We start from the raw sequence: 15,814 nt of genomic DNA on the forward strand, positions 1-15,814 counted from the left end.
ACACACACACACACACTGAACCAGTTCCTCCTCTAGACTTAACCATCCTGCCTGCGCCTCTTTTCTCTGTCAATCTCAACTAGTTGGTTGATGAACTGAACCGAGGGAACTGAACCGAGGGAACTGAACCGAGGGAACTGAACCGAGGGAACTGAACCGAGGGAACTTGGAACATACTTAGTAGTTAATGTCTTTGGGGGGTCTGAGAGCGTTGCCATAGTAACAGTTACTGGTACCTCGTGTGTGTGTGTGTGTGTGTGTGTGTATAAGTTATCGTTACTCATTGTGTATTTATTCCTCGCGTTATTACTTCTCTCTCTGCGTTGTTGGGAATGACCCGTATGTAAGCATTTCCTTAATTTGATTTGTAAGTGTAATTGAAAGTGTAATTGAGTTAACGGTGTAGTGCGTAGGGACCTGGTCTGGGAGGAGTGTCTGTTACACACTGACCCTCATGTGGCGTAGAAGCATGTAGGAGATCTCCACAACTCAGTGAATACTGTTTAGACAATGGATTATGGTCTTGGACTAATACTGAGTCATTGTGTGCGAGTTTTTCTCCAGCTTTCTCTCCCTCTCTGCATCATCATATTGTATCTAATTATCAGACTCCGCCTGTAGGGAGCTCAACAATGCTCCTCATCAAAGACAGTTTGTTTATCTCCTCACTGCTATTCCTGGCTCCCCATGAGACCTGACGTAGTCCCTACGGAGGCTCATAAGCTGGTTATAAGCTGTCATAGCCCCAATGCCTCCAAACACCAGGGAGGTTGGGGTTTGAGGGAGCTATCAGGGTAATTTTCTAAGGCTTGGAGCAGAGGATAGGAACTGTGTGGAGAAGGAGGAAGGGTAGGTGGTGATTGGTTGCTTTTTACACCAGATCGCAGGTATAAACTAGGGATTGCCATGTTTTTCTAGTGGATTTGGGTCCAGTCTCCAATATTCCCTTGAAGTAGGAAATATCACTGTTGTTTCTACCCAGTAGAAATATATCTCCTGGTCCTCTATAGATCAGTTGGTAGAGCATGGCGGTTGCAACGCCAAGATCGTGGGTTCAATTCCTGGGACTACCCATATGTAAAATGTATGCAGGCGTGACCAAGTCGCTTTGGATAAAAGCGTCTGCTAAATGGCATATAGGATCTGTTTCTACATAGTTGAAAACAAAGGCTCTATAATAAAGGTTGGCGGGTACATCACATCCTCCAGGCTGTGTTCATACGTACCAAGTCAGGCTAGTCGTATTGTCCCGCTGTGTGTCAGCTGTGAGGATCCAAACATGTAGTTTGTCATTTGCCTTGTGATGCCTGAGGCCATGTCACAAGGGATACGTAATGTGAAACAACACAAGCTAGATAGAAAAGTCCAGATGAATTCCCAGAAAAACAACTAAGGCTTCCAGGTATCTCAGGGTCAGAGTGCTGATCTAGGATCAGGTCCCCACCTGTCCATATAACCGTATTAATTGTGCTCTAAAAGGCAAAACTGTTCCTAGAGCAGCACTTCAACTACTTCCTAAGGTAAATGTAACCTACAACCTTTAACCTCTTGTCTTGTGACACAGATTGAAGATGGACGAGGCAGAGAAGTACAAACAGAGACTGCAGGCGATCACTGTGAGTCAAGCACCTGACACACACACAACCACACATACAGGCCCATGGAAACTAAGCACTGCTCCTTGCGCTGTCTGTCCATAGCTACTGAATAATTTACCCATAGTGCAGTGTGTCGCACCAGGCCGCCTCCCTCAGCCCAGTAAAACAACGCCATTGTATTTCCATGGAGACACAGTGACTATTATAGGGTGGCCACCTCTCTAGGATAATGGTGCCTATGTGACAGGTTTGACCAGGTGTTTTTATCTTTATTACCTCTCCACCTCTTCTTTCTGTTTTCTCTTTATTCTCCCTCTGTTTCTATTTTTTTCCTCTTTATTTATCACTCCACCTCTCACTGTATCACGCCCCCCCTCGCCCCTCCTCTCTCTTGCTCTCTCTCCCCTCTCTCTTGCTCTCTCCCCCTCTCTCTTGCTCTCTCTCCCCCTCTCTCTTGCTCTCTTGCTCTCTCTTGCTCTCTCTCTCTTGCTCTCTCTCTTGCTCTGTCTCTCTCTTGCGCGCTCTCCCCCTCTCTTGCGCGCTCTCCCCCTCTCTTGCGCGCTCTCCCCCTCTCTTGCGCGCTCTCCCCCTCTCTTGCGCGCTCTCCCCCTCTCTTGCGCGCTCTCCCCCTCTCTTGCGCTCTCTCCCGTCCTCTCTCTTGCGCTCTCTCCCGTCCTCTCTCTTGCGCTCTCTCCCGTCCTCTCTCTTGCGCTCTCTCCTCTTCTCTCTCGCGCTCCCCTCTCTCTCTCTCCCCTCTCTCAGGAGAAGCGTCGTCTGCAGGAGGAACAGGAGAGGGCCAAGAGGGAGATGGAGGAGGAGAGGCTGAGGCTACAGCAGCTCAAGGTGACACACACACTCTCTGAAGGTCTGACCGTCACCCCTCTCACTGTCCCCGGCCCGTCACCCCTCTCACTGTCCCCGGCCCGTCACCCCTCTCACTGTCCCCGGCCCGTCACCCCTCACTATGTAGGACTATTTATTCTGAAGTGTAACGTCAAATGGCCAGAAAAGTGACCACATACACTCAGACACACACGCTCTCTCTGTGAATATGGTGGTGGATACTGGACAGAACCCCCACACTCATTCTCTCTCTGTGAATATGGTGGTGGATACTGGACAGAACCCCCACACTCATTCTCTCTCTGTGAATGTGGTGGTGGATACTGGACAGAACCCCCACACTCATTCTCTCTCTGAATGTGGTGGTGGATACTGGACAGAACCCCCACACTCATTCTCTCTCTGTGAATGTGGTGGTGGATACTGGACAGAACCCCCACACTCATTCTCTCTCTCTGTGAATGTGGTGGTGGATACTGGACAGAACCCCCACACTCATTCTCTCTCTGTGAATGTGGTGGTGGATACTGGACAGAACCCCCACACTCATTCTCTCTCTGTGAATGTGGTGGTGGATACTGGACAGAACCCCCACACTCATTCTCTCTCTGTGAATATGGTGGTGGATACTGGACAGAACCCCCACACTCATTCTCTCTCTCTGTGAATGTGGTGGTGGATACTGGACAGAACCCCCACACTCATTCTCTCTCTGTGAATGTGGTGGTGGATACTGGACAGAACCCCCACACTCATTCTCTCTCTCTGTGAATGTGGTGGTGGATACTGGACAGAACCCCCACACTCATTCTCTCTCTGTGAATGTGGTGGTGGATACTGGACAGAACCCCCACACTCATTCTCTCTCTGTGAATGTGGTGGTGGATACTGGACAGAACCCCCACACTCATTCTCTCTCTGTGAATGTGGTGGTGGATACTGGACAGAACCCCCACACTCATTCTCTCTCTGTGAATGTGGTGGTGGATACTGGACAGAACCCCCACACTCATTCTCTCTCTGTGAATGTGGTGGTGGATACTGGACAGAACCCCCACACTCATTCTCTCTCTGTGAATATGGTGGTGGATACTGGACAGAACCCCCACACTCATTCTTCTTTCCCCACAAATGTAGAATGTAGCCATAATGTTGTTCCGCCAAAATCCTGTACGGACTCATTCCAGCTTGTTAGCAAGGGGCTTACTTCAGTTCCAAATTCCATTCCAAGCAACACACAACTCCTAGTCTACTTGAGAACACACACACCCTTCCTGAAACTGCCTGCCAGAGTTTGGAGGTTTGGCCTTCCTTCACTAGAATGGTGTGCGTGTGTTTACGTGCTCTGCTCTCTGCACTGGACGGCTCTATTATTTTCACACCACTTCCAGATTGGCGTTCCCACTGCCCTAGGGCGCATTCCTCAAATCCTTGCTTTGTGCTTGTGTACACCCAATGAGAAACTGGTTTCAGGTGACTGGTCTGCCTTAGTCTGCTACCTGGAGCCGCCTCCAAGAATGATTCCCCCAACCACCCTTATGAGGCTAAATTGTAACGAACTTTCATAAACCATAGTTTTTGGTTGGCTAACTTCTAACCTACAAGAACGCCTCTGTCTACAACTGTACTGTACCGACTACTGAAGGAGCAAACCCTTCTCTGTACTCCTCAGAGGTAAAGGTAGTATTGACCTCTCAATGGCTGTCACCAGCCGTGGTCTCTAGACTTCCTCAGAGGTTCATTACAGCCTGCTATCACCCCCCCCACCCCCCCCAGCTTTAAAAGGGCTATTAAAGTTGCCTAACGTCAATAATAAGAAGCCACCCAAAGTCCACTCAGTGAAATGCATTTACTTTGACCGTTTTAAAGAGGTCTTCTATTAAGGGAACACACTCATTGAAGCAGCATACTCTTGAAGGTTGTGTAAAAGTGGCCTGTAAAGTTGCTGCCTCGCAGTTCAACAGAGGTACTATAGCGTTCTAATTGTTCTCATCATGTAATGTCATCTCATGTTAGTCCTCTGGGGGAAGGAGGTGTACTGTTTGGTTTTCAGACACTCTCGGAGGACAATGGGTATTTCTTAATTATGCAAAAAGTTGTGAGGGTGTTTGCACATAAAGCTTACTGTATTTCAAAAATATATATTATAATTATTTTCCCTGCATCGGGGATAGCATGCACAGATGTTTTGGATTTGCAGCCTTCTTCAGTACCTACACACTGTAAAGCCTAAATGTCTGTGTACTCTATCCCAGATGCAGTGAAAATACATATTCTTTTATAATTAAATGTAGTAAGGTTTATGCGACATCTTTTTGAGTGCGGACCCATCACATCTTTTTACTTACCTGAATTTCTGGGTTTTACCCACCAATCAAACTTCTGGTCCTCTTGATTAGATCTTTCTCAGAACGAGAAAACAACCCCTTTAATTTAACTTCATGTTCGTCCTGTTGGGTTAGAGGGAGGTGTTCTGCAAACACACATTTTGGCACTCTGAGAGGACCTGTGCTGCTACAGAAACAGGAAGGAAGTGCTCTCTGCAGACTTCCTGTCGGTGCTCTGCTATACATTTCACCTTCAGCTGAGGTGGTGAGAGGGGGCCAGTGGAGGGGGAGAGGAGGCCAACAGGGGAGGGGAAGGGAGTGGTAGGATAGGAGAGACCCTGTGTCCCAATTCGTTACCTTGCTGCACTCCTTCACTCCCCCTCATACATTTAAAAGCATTGGATTGGTGTAAGCATGGGCTAGAAGTCTTTTAAATCTATAAGGTGAAGTGAGCAAGTGCACACTTGGGGCAGAAAGGAGTGTGTTCCTGTCCGAATGTATGGGATATGAGTTAAAGGGATGGGCACCTGTTGATGGCTTTATTGAAGTATTAAAGGGATGGGGCACCTGTTGAGCTGTTTATTGAAAAGAAGTGGAGTGGGGAATGAGGTCTGATAGAGAGATGTGCCCTAAGCTGATTGGATGGGTAGGTTTAAAGGTCACAGCCACCGGCTGACACCATAACAATAGTGTGTGAGAATGAAGACAAACCTGTCAGATTTAAAGACTTTGCCATGTTGCATTAAGCTCATGTTGTGTCTGAGTAGGAGTGCATGATTTGGATGATGCCTTTGACGTTGACAACGCTGACTGACATGCTTCTCTTGCTCTCTCTGTGTCCTCCCTCCCTCTCTCCCTGTGTCCTCCCTCCCTCTCTCCCTGTGTCCTCCCTCCCTCTCTCCCTGTGTCCTCCCTCCCTCTCTCCCTGTGTCCTCCCTCCCTCTCTCCCTGTGTCCTCCCTCCCTCTCTCCCTGTGTCCTCCCTCCCTCTCTCCCTGTGTCCTCCCTCCCTCTCTCCCGGTGTCCTCCCTCCCTCTCTCCCTGTGTCCTCCCTCCCTCTCTCCCTGTGTCCTCCCTCCCTCTCTCCCTGTGTCCTCCCTCCCTCTCTCCCTGTGTCCTCCCTCCCTCTCTCCCTGTGTCCTCCCTCCCTCTCTCCCTGTGTCCTCCCTCCCTCTCTCCCTGTGTCCTCCCTCCCTCTCTCCCTGTGTCCTCCCTCCCTCTCTCCCTGTGTCCTCTCTCCCTCTCTCCCTGTGTCCTCTCTCCCTCTCTCCCTGTGTCCTCTCTCCCTGTGTCCTCCCTCCCTCTCTCCCTGTGTCCTCTCTCCCTCTCTCCCTGTGTCCTCTCTCCCTCCCCCTCTCCCTGTGTCCTCTCTCCCTGTGTCCTCTCTCCCTGTGTCCTCTCTCCCTGTGTCCTCTCTCCCTGTGTCCTCTCTCCCTGTGTCCTCTCTCCCTGTGTCCTCTCTCCCTGTGTCCTCTCTCCCTGTGTCCTCTCTCCCTGTGCCCTCTCTCCCTGTGCCCTCTCTCCCTGTGCCCTCTCTCCCTGTGCCCTCTCTCCCTGTGCCCTCTCTCCCTGTGCCCTCTCTCCCTGTGCCCTCTCTCCCTGTGCCCTCTCTCCCTGTGTCCTCCCGTCCTCTCTCCCTGTGTCCTCCCGTCCTCTCTCCCTGTGTCCTCCCGTCCTCTCTCCCTGTGTCCTCCCGTCCTCTCTCCCTGTGTCCTCCCGTCCTCTCTCCCTGTGTCCTCCCGTCCTCTCTCCCTGTGTCCTCTCTCCCTGTGTCCTCTCTCCCTGTGTCCTCTCTCCCTGTGTCCTCTCTCCCTGTGTCCTCTCTCCCTGTGTCCTCTCTCCCTGTGTCCTCTCTCCCTCTCTCCCTGTGTCCGTGTCCTCTCTCCCTGTGTCCGTGTCCTCTCTCCCTGTGTCCATGTGTCCTCTCTCCCTGTGTCCTCCCTCCCTCTCTTCCTGTGTCCTCTCTCCCTGTGTCCTCTCTCTCTCCATCCAGAGGAAGTCTCTTAGAGACCAGTGGCTGATGGACGGCCCCTCTTCCCCCACATCCTCAGAGCCTCGTTCCCCGCTGTGGGGCTCCCAGGCCCAGGAGATGGAGCAACGCATAGACAAGTAGGAATCTCCTATTATACACCCCATACTCACCACGTTACCTGTATAGGGCTACCTGTGTACTCACCACGTTACCTGTATAGGGCTACCTGTGTACTCACCACGTTACCTGTATAGGGCTACCTGTGTACTCACCACGTTACCTGTATAGGGCTACCTGTGTACTCGCTACGTTACCTGTATAGGGCTACCTGTGTACTCGCCACGTTACCTGTATAGGGCTACCTGTGTACTCACCACATTACCTGTATAGGGCTACCTGTGTACTCGCCACGTTACCTGTATAGGGCTACCTGTGTACTCACCACGTTACCTGTATAGGGCTACCTGTGTACTCGCCACGTTACCTGTATAGGGCTACCTGTGTACTCACCACGTTACCTGTATAGGGCTATCTGTGTACTCGCCACGTTACCTGTATAGGGCTAGATGCTTGGTTCACACCATAGATACCATACTCACCACACTTTCTTTCTAAGGCTTTCTATACTCTCAACTCCTATCTGTGTTGTGCTGTACATGCAGTGTGTTTGTAGGAGGCCAGCCTCACCTCATAGTTTACACAGTAGCTGTAAGAAGACTCTTATTCTCTAAGATGTTCTATACTCTCCATGTTGTCTGTCTAGGGTTGTGGCTGTTTGTTAGACCCCAGATTCAGATTATACACTCACCTCTGACCTTAGTGGTTATAGTCTCTGCACCTCGTAGTGGTTATAGTCTCTACACCTCGTAGTGGTTATAGTCTCTGCACCTCGTAGTGGTTATAGTCTCTGCACCTCGTAGTGGTTATAGTCTCTGCACCTCGTAGTGGTTATAGTCTCTGCACCTCGTAGTGGTTATAGTCTCTGCACCTCGTAGTGGTTATAGTCTCTGCACCTCGTAGTGGTTATAGTCTCTGCACCTCGTAGTGGTTATAGTCTCTGCACCTCGTAGTGGTTATAGTCTCTGCACCTCGTAGTGGTTATAGTCTCTGCACCTCGTAGTGGTTATATTCTCTGCACCTCGTAGTGGTTATAGTCTCTGCACCTCGTAGTGGTTATATTCTCTGCACCTCGTAGTGGTTATAGTCTCTGCACCTCGTAGTGGTTATAGTCTCTGCACCTCGTAGTGGTTATAGTCTCTGCACCTCGTAGTGGTTATAGTCTCTGCACCTCGTAGTGGTTATAGTCTCTGCACCTCGTAGTGGTTATAGTCTCTGCACCTCGTAGTGGTTATAGTCTCTGCACCTCGTAGTGGTTATAGTCTCTGCACCTCGTAGTGGTTATAGTCTCTGCACCTCGTAGTGGTTATAGTCTCTGCACCTCGTAGTGGTTATAGTCTCTGCACCTCGTAGTGGTTATAGTCTCTGCACCTCGTAGTGGTTATAGTCTCTGCACCTCGTAGTGGTTATAGTCTCTGCACCTCGTAGTGGTTATAGTCTCTGCACCTCGTAGTGGTTATAGTCTCTGCACCTCGTAGTGGTTATAGTCTCTGCACCTCGTAGTGGTTATAGTCTCTACACCTCGTAGTGGTTATAGTCTCTGCACCTCGTAGTGGTTATAGTCTCTGCACCTCGTAGTGGTTATAGTCTCTGCACCTCGTAGTGGTTATAGTCTCTGCACCTCGTAGTGGTTATAGTCTCTGCACCTCGTAGTGGTTATAGTCTCTGCACCTCGTAGTGGTTATAGTCTCTGCACCTCGTAGTGGTTATAGTCTCTGCACCTCGTAGTGGTTATAGTCTCTACACCTCGTAGTGGTTATAGTCTCTACACCTCGTAGTGGTTATAGTCTCTACACCTCGTAGTGGTTATAGTCTCTGCACCTCGTAGTGGTTATAGTCTCTGCACCTCGTAGTGGTTATAGTCTCTACACCTCGTAGTGGTTATAGTCTCTACACCTCGTAGTGGTTATAGTCTCTGCACCTCGTAGTGGTTATAGTCTCTGCACCTCGTAGTGGTTATAGTCTCTGCACCTCGTAGTGGTTATAGTCTCTGCACCTCGTAGTGGTTATAGTCTCTGCACCTCGTAGTGGTTATAGTCTCTGCACCTCGTAGTGTATGTTCATGTATTGTAAGTGTCTGATAGCACTACCTTTTATCAATACGAGGTTAAAAGTGAATGGTTTGTTCTGGCTGAGATTGGAACCGAACACTAAGAGTGTGTGTCTGGTGTGTGTCTGGTGTGTGTCTGGTGTGTGTCTGGTGTGTGTGTGGTGTGTGTGTGTGTGTGTGTGTGTGTGTGTGTGTGTCTGGTGTGTGTGTGTCAGGTTGCAGACAGAGAGTCAACGTTTAGCGGAGGAGGAGGAGAAACTGGAGCAGCCGATGGAAGATGGCCGAGCTGTGAGTGACACACACACCGTCTTATTATACTTGTGAGACCTTTTGGGGACCAACAATTGATTCACACTTTTCCCCTAAACTGTAATTCTAACCCCTAAACCTAAAATATACTTTTTACAAGTGAGGACTGGCAAAATGTCCTCACTTGGTTTACTATTCTTGTGAGGACTTCTGGCACTAAAATGTGTACACCGACACAGAGAGAGAATTAGGATGGCCATGCTGTGAGTAACGCACACAGAGAGAGAGAATTAGGATGGCCATGCTGTGAGTAACGCACACAGAGAGAGAGAATTAGGATGGCCATGCTGTGAGTAACGCACACAGAGAGAGAGAATTAGGATGGCCATGCTGTGAGTAACGCACACAGAGAGAGAGAATTAGGATGGCCATGCTGTGAGTAACGCACACAGAGAGAGAAATTAGGATGGCCATGCTGTGAGTAACGCACACAGAGAGAGAGAATTAGGATGGCCATGCTGTGAGTAACGCACACAGAGAGAGAGAATTAGGATGGCCATGCTGTGAGTAACGCACACAAACACTCACTGATACACAAGCACACAGACCAATTGAATGGGCCAGTAGAATACATGCTGAACAAGTAGCCCCAATCATTACGTACGATCTTCCCACCAGTCCTGACCGACGAGTCTCCTTTCAGAGAAATAATACACTTTTCCATAATAATACGTTAATGCAGCTTTGATGTAGCACCTCTCGTTCAGAAGCAGGAGCTTTAGAAAGACCAAGACCTCCTTGCATCAACAATGTACCACTTAAACGTGTGTAATCGCTCCACCTCAAGGCAACCGTGACTGTTTACCTCAAAATGACCTTTTTATTTTAGAACAAAGAACTCTCCTCTTCAAGTCTTTTGTTCTTTTGTTTGTATTTCTTCTCCTAACCTTGATTTTTCGAGGTTGTAGAGACGGGAATCACAAACCCTCAACACTGGGTTCTTGTTATAAAGGGGGGGGGGTGCTCCCACCCTCTTTAAAGGTCGACCGAGTGATCTGACGTAGAAGCAGAAAGTAAACGGCATAGTGGGTCAATTTCCGTAACGACTAAGAGCGTTGAAGCGCGAGGCTCAACTTCTCTGCTGTTTCGGTGCCCTGGCTACCAGGCTGTAACTAAGCGAACACCGTACACACGCGCAGATACTGTGTGAGAGGGAAGTCTTTGCAGCTCACTCATCTCAATATCTGCGGTGCTGCTTGTGGCAACGTCATTTGACTGAGTCTACCTTTTTAAAGTAGGCATATTTTAGTATTGAGTAGTCACTGGTGGATGGTGGGCCCTGAAGTCTAATTAGCTCCCTCTTGTGGGTTGAAAATGCATGAATGACATTGCTCGTCTAGCCTTTTATAATGGCGTCCCTCATCCAGGGTCACGGTTACAACTTGAGACTGAAACTAATAAAAGAATGGGATGTGGTTGGAGTGTCTAACCCCGCCCCTGTCTGTCTCCTCCAATAGAATGCAGCGGCGGTGGTGGAGGCTACAGCAGGTAGGTGTCACCTGTCTCTGAATGAATGATCGACTCTCTCGCTGTCACCACCTGTTACTGTTAGCAACCGCTGGTGGCTGTCGTCGTTCCACTAGCTTGATATTACTGGATCCAATCAGTTGAATTGTTGAAAGATAAAATAGTAGGTCTTTGTTTCTGTTTGAGTTGATAATGAATGTGATGTGTGGTGAAAAAGACGTCGTAAATAACCCAGTAGATTTAAACACAATCGAGACTGTTGAAGGGTGGCTTAATATACACTGATTAAAATACATTTAAAAAAAGGCTTATTTCCATCTATTCCCACAGAAGCAGTCCAAGCAGTTATCTTGGAGAATGGACAGGAAGAAGTAGAGGCTGAATCCGGTAAGGGGTTAACAATGTTACCATCATCTCTCCTTCACTCTGAATCAACTGAAATGGGTTCTAGTCCCAGAAGACACTACAGACTGTACTGGCCTTTGATGGTATTTGTATTACAAAGGCAATATGTTGTATTCATACGTCAGTGGAAGTTTGTACATGCATACAGTATCTATGCATTTGAATGAGATGGAATACATATAAATTGATGCTGATGAAGAATCTCATGTGTTAAGTGAAGTTATCAGGGGAAAAGCATAGAAATGGAATTTCTAGAATGTGAAAATTCCTTTAGCCCACTGCTGTTTGGCTGCACCATGATGGGTCTAGTAATTATATTTCTATGGGGCAAAGAGCACACAACACAAGCCAAGTCAGTGGAAATGTTCTGGTTGGTTGGATTCAGGGTCACAGGGACTGGCAACATGCCTCTGGCTTGGTGCTGAAATGTCACTCCTATCAATTTGACCTTCTGTCATGAGTCCAGAACAGAACAGCGTTGATTCTGGAAGCTGCTCTCCCTTCTTCTTTTGGATTTCTAATATCACTCGTCCCATTGGCCGGCCTCTATTCTTGTCTTTCTCCTTCACTCTTCATAACTTTCTACAAGTTTCTACAAATGTTCCACTCTCCTGCTTCTTCTGTGCTCACTATTCTAGCTGGACTTTCCAGAGCTTGGTAAGATTAATGTGCATCCTTGCCAAGGGTCTTGCTGATAGAAGACTGGGAAGATGATTGAAACATTTCCTAACTATGATCTGTCTGTCTTGTCACAGTTCTAGGAACAGTTGAGACAGCACTATTGGAAAGAGCTGAGATCCTCACCAATGGGAGAGGAGAGGGGGAGGGGCAAGCTGCTACCCACGATGCATCCGAGGAGGGCGGACTGCCCAATGGCACCAACGGTCCAGTGACGGTCGTCCCTGAAGATGGTGCCGTTACCATGACGTTCCTGGGGTTCACGGAGGCGGAGCCAGGCGAGGCTCCGGTAATCGAGGAAGGAGGAGTGATCATGATGCGAGCGGAGCGAGTGATTATCACGGACGAGGGAGACGAGCTTGCAAATGACCTTTCCTCTCCGGGTCAGGAACAGGAAGTAGACTCGGCCGCGTCCGAATCTCCTGAGGAAGGAGGAATTGAGGAGGTGAAACCAGAGACAACTCCTGAAGAGTCCTCAGAAGTAGCAAAAGAGACTGAGGCAGACACAGTAACCAGAGGTTTAGGAGAAGGACAGATGGACACAGTAACTGGAGGTTTAGGAGAAGGACAGATGGACACAGTAACTGGAGGTTTAGGAGAAGGACAGATGGACACAGTAACTGGAGGTTTAGGAGAAGGACAGATGGACACAGTAACAGGAGAATTAGGAGAAGGAGAGATGGACACAGTAACAGGAGAATTAGGAGAAGAACAGATGGAGGGTGTGGCAAATGGTGGTGGAGAGGAAGAGGCACAGCCAGTAGAGGAAGCTCCTGTGTCTGATCTGCAGGCCCCAGATGATGGCGTGGTGGCTGCCGTTCCCGTCTACTCTGAGACCTTACTCACCCCCAGGCCCGACGCAGAGGGAGAGGCTGCAGGCGAGTCGGCAGAGGGCGATGTGGAAGTGAAGACTGAAGTGGAAGTCAAGGGGGAAGAGGAGGCCTCGGTGTCCCCAGAATCAGCCATCCTCCCTGGGGGCCAATTCCTGGAGGTGTCCCTAGTGGAGCCCCAGACTGAGCCAGAGCAGGAGCCCCTGTTGTTCCCATCCAAGGCCCAGACCCTGGCCCTGGGGGTGCAGGCTCCAGCCGCCCCAGAGACACTGACCGCTACCAGGGGAGAGGCGGAGGGAGGGGTCGGTGTGGCTCCCAAACGCAAGACCTGCCAGTGCTGCTCCGTCATGTGATCAATCATTTCGTTCGCTCTCTATCTCTCTACCAAATTCTCCAATGCTTTCTCTGTGTAATACTACAAGAGGGACTTGACTCTGCCTCTAACACTGTGAATGATGGGGGGGTGGTAAGACGGTGTGTTATTACTGAAGTGCCTTGTGGATCTCCTTCCCTAAGAGTATAGTTACCCATCCAGAGGAACCTGGGTTTTGTTCAGTAGGGCGAAGTGCTTTGAAATGAAAAATAAAACCCAGTATTTTTCTTGTTGGACCAGGTCCAGGTAGGCCCTCCCTGTTCGAGTCAGTTTTTTTTTCTCCTTTTGATTCTAATGAACACAACCCTGTCAGCCTTGGCTGTGTTACTGTTGGCTGGTACTGAGAATGAAAGACCAGTCTTGATCCATTAGGCTGTATCTGTGTATCCACCCTACTATTCACACAGAACCTGCTTTAAACTGAACTGGACTACATGTGCAGGGTGTGATGAGAGTTATTTTGGGGGGGGGGGTGTTTTAGTGAATTATTTTCCAAGGGAAATGCTTATCGAAGGTCCTTATCTTATTTTGTCCAAAGCAAGGCCTGATGATTGAATCATGACCAGTACAGTAGGGATGTATTAGAAAGGCCTGATGAGTGAATCATGACCAGTACAGTAGGGATGTATTAGAAAGGCCTGATGAGTGAATCATGACCAGTACAGTAGGGATGTATCAGAAAGGCCTGATGAGTGAATCATGACCAGTACAGTAGGGATGTATCAGAAAGGCCTGATGAGTGTATCATGACCAGTACAGTAGGGATGTATTAGAAAGGCCTGATGAGTGAATCATGACCAGTACAGTAGGGATGTATCAGAAAGGCCTGATGAGTGTATCATGACCAGTACAGTAGGGATGTATTAGAAAGGCCTGATGATTGAATCATGACCAGTACAGTAGGGATGTATCAGAAAGGCCTGATGAGTGAATCATGACCAGTACAGTAGGGATGTATTAGAAAGGCCTGATGATTGAATCATGACCAGTACAGTAGGGATGTATTAGAAAGGCCTGATGAGTGAATCATGACCAGTACAGTAGGGATGTATTAGAAAGGCCTGATGAGTGAATCATGACCAGTACAGTAGGGATGTATTAGAAAGGCCTGATGAGTGTATCATGACCAGTACAGTAGGGATGTATTAGAAAGGCCTGATGAGTGAATCATGACCAGTACAGTAGGGATGTATTAGAAAGGCCTGATGAGTGTATCATGACCAGTACAGTAGGGATGTATTAGAAAGGCCTGATGATTGAATCATGACCAGTACAGTAGGGATGTATTAGAAAGGCCTGATGAGTGAATCATGACCAGTACAGTAGGGATGTATTAGAAAGGCCTGATGAGTGAATCATGACCAGTACAGTAGGGATGTATTAGAAAGGCCTGATGAGTGTATCATGACCAGTACAGTAGGGATGTATTAGAAAGGCCTGATGAGTGAATCATGACCAGTACAATAGGGATGTATTAGAAAGGCCTGATGATTGAATCATGACCAGTACATTAGGCATGTATTAGAAAGGCCTGATGAGTGAATCATGACCAGTACAGTAGGGATGTATTAGAAAGGCCTGATGATTGAATCATGACCAGTACAGTAGGGATGTATTAGAAAGGCCTGATGAGTGAATCATGACCAGTACAGTAGGGATGTATTAGAAAGGCCTGATGATTGAATCATGACCAGTACAGTAGGGATGTATTAGAAAGGCCTGATGAGTGTATCATGACCAGTACAATAGGGATGTGTCACAAATGAAACCCTAGTCCTTATAAAGTGCTCTACTGTTGACCAGGGTCTATGGTCTCTGGTTGAAAGTAGGTCACTGAGTGTACAAAACATTAGGAACACCTGCTCTTTCCATGACAGACTGACCATGTGAAAGCTATGATCCCTTATTGATGTCACTTGTTAAATCCACTTGCACAATCCATGTGCATGTGTGCCATTGAGGGTCAATGGGCAATCAAAATATGGAAATGCCTTTGAACAGGGTTTGTTGCCAGGCGCACCGGTTTCAGTGTCAAGAACTGCAACGCTGTTATGTTTTTCACACACAACAGCTTTCTGTGTGGATTAAGAAAGGTCCACCACCCAAAGGACATCCAACCAACTTGACACAACTGTGGGAAGCACTGGAGTCAACATGGGCCAGCATCCCTGTGGAATGCTTTCAACACCTTGTAGTCCATGCCTGGAAGGAATTGAGGCTTTTCTGAGGGCAGAAAGGGGGTGTAATTCAATATTAGGAAGGTGTTCCTCATGTTTTTTACACTGTGTATGTAAAGGGAATAGTGGGCCTTTTTGGGTGCACTTATGTCTCAACTTGATAGTCTACATACAGTTTGAGATCTTTATTTCATTGTCTTTCTATTTGTTGTATGTGTCAGCCTTCTGGCCGCTTGAGTGTTATCAAGGTTTGTAACGTTCCATTAACTTTCAGAAAATTCCCAGGTTTTCCTGGTTGGAGGATTTTGGATCTCCTGCCTATTCCTTCCTGATTCAGGGAATCTTCCAACCAGGATTTCTGGAAAACCTCTGAATTTTTCGGGAAAGTGGCCAGGATTTTGCAACCTTACCGTCTTGAATCTTATTTTGGTCCATTATCAATTGTTAAAGGGAAAGTATGTTTTTATATCTAAATTCTATGCATTTTATTTTATCAGTGTATTTTCCATAGAATACACACAGCGCTCTGGCATGTGTAAATAGGTATTTAGCCACCATGAAACCAAGCGGGAGTGGGGTTTATCTATAGAATGTATCTTTTTTTCAACAGGATACTTTTCAACCAATCAGTAATGGTTTAATGATTAAACTGACATTTGTGAAATATTA

General features: G+C 47.9%; 1 protein-coding gene across 4 annotated transcripts in view; it reads left to right on the forward strand.

The window, feature by feature from the left end:
* Window positions 1-15,814, forward strand: part of LOC106589870 (paralemmin-3) — a 36,646-nt gene extending 20,832 nt beyond the window's left edge. For 2 of the 4 annotated variants that reach the window (XM_045691100.1, XM_045691099.1), the window contains exons 2-8: window positions 1,565-1,616; window positions 2,361-2,441; window positions 6,761-6,876; window positions 9,122-9,194; window positions 10,673-10,703; window positions 11,013-11,069; window positions 11,843-15,814. In XM_045691100.1, coding sequence (XP_045547056.1) covers window positions 1,572-1,616; window positions 2,361-2,441; window positions 6,761-6,876; window positions 9,122-9,194; window positions 10,673-10,703; window positions 11,013-11,069; window positions 11,843-12,948 — 1,509 coding nt within the window. In that variant the 5' untranslated portion in view covers window positions 1,565-1,571 and the 3' untranslated portion in view covers window positions 12,949-15,814. The remainder of the gene's footprint in view (window positions 1-1,564; window positions 1,617-2,360; window positions 2,442-6,760; window positions 6,877-9,121; window positions 9,195-10,672; window positions 10,704-11,012; window positions 11,070-11,842) is intronic. The other 2 variants (XM_045691102.1, XM_045691101.1) reach the window with 2 other exon arrangements.

Source organism: Salmo salar, chromosome ssa12 (genome assembly GCF_905237065.1).
Source record: "Salmo salar chromosome ssa12, Ssal_v3.1, whole genome shotgun sequence".
Lineage (NCBI taxonomy): Eukaryota > Metazoa > Chordata > Actinopteri > Salmoniformes > Salmonidae > Salmo > Salmo salar.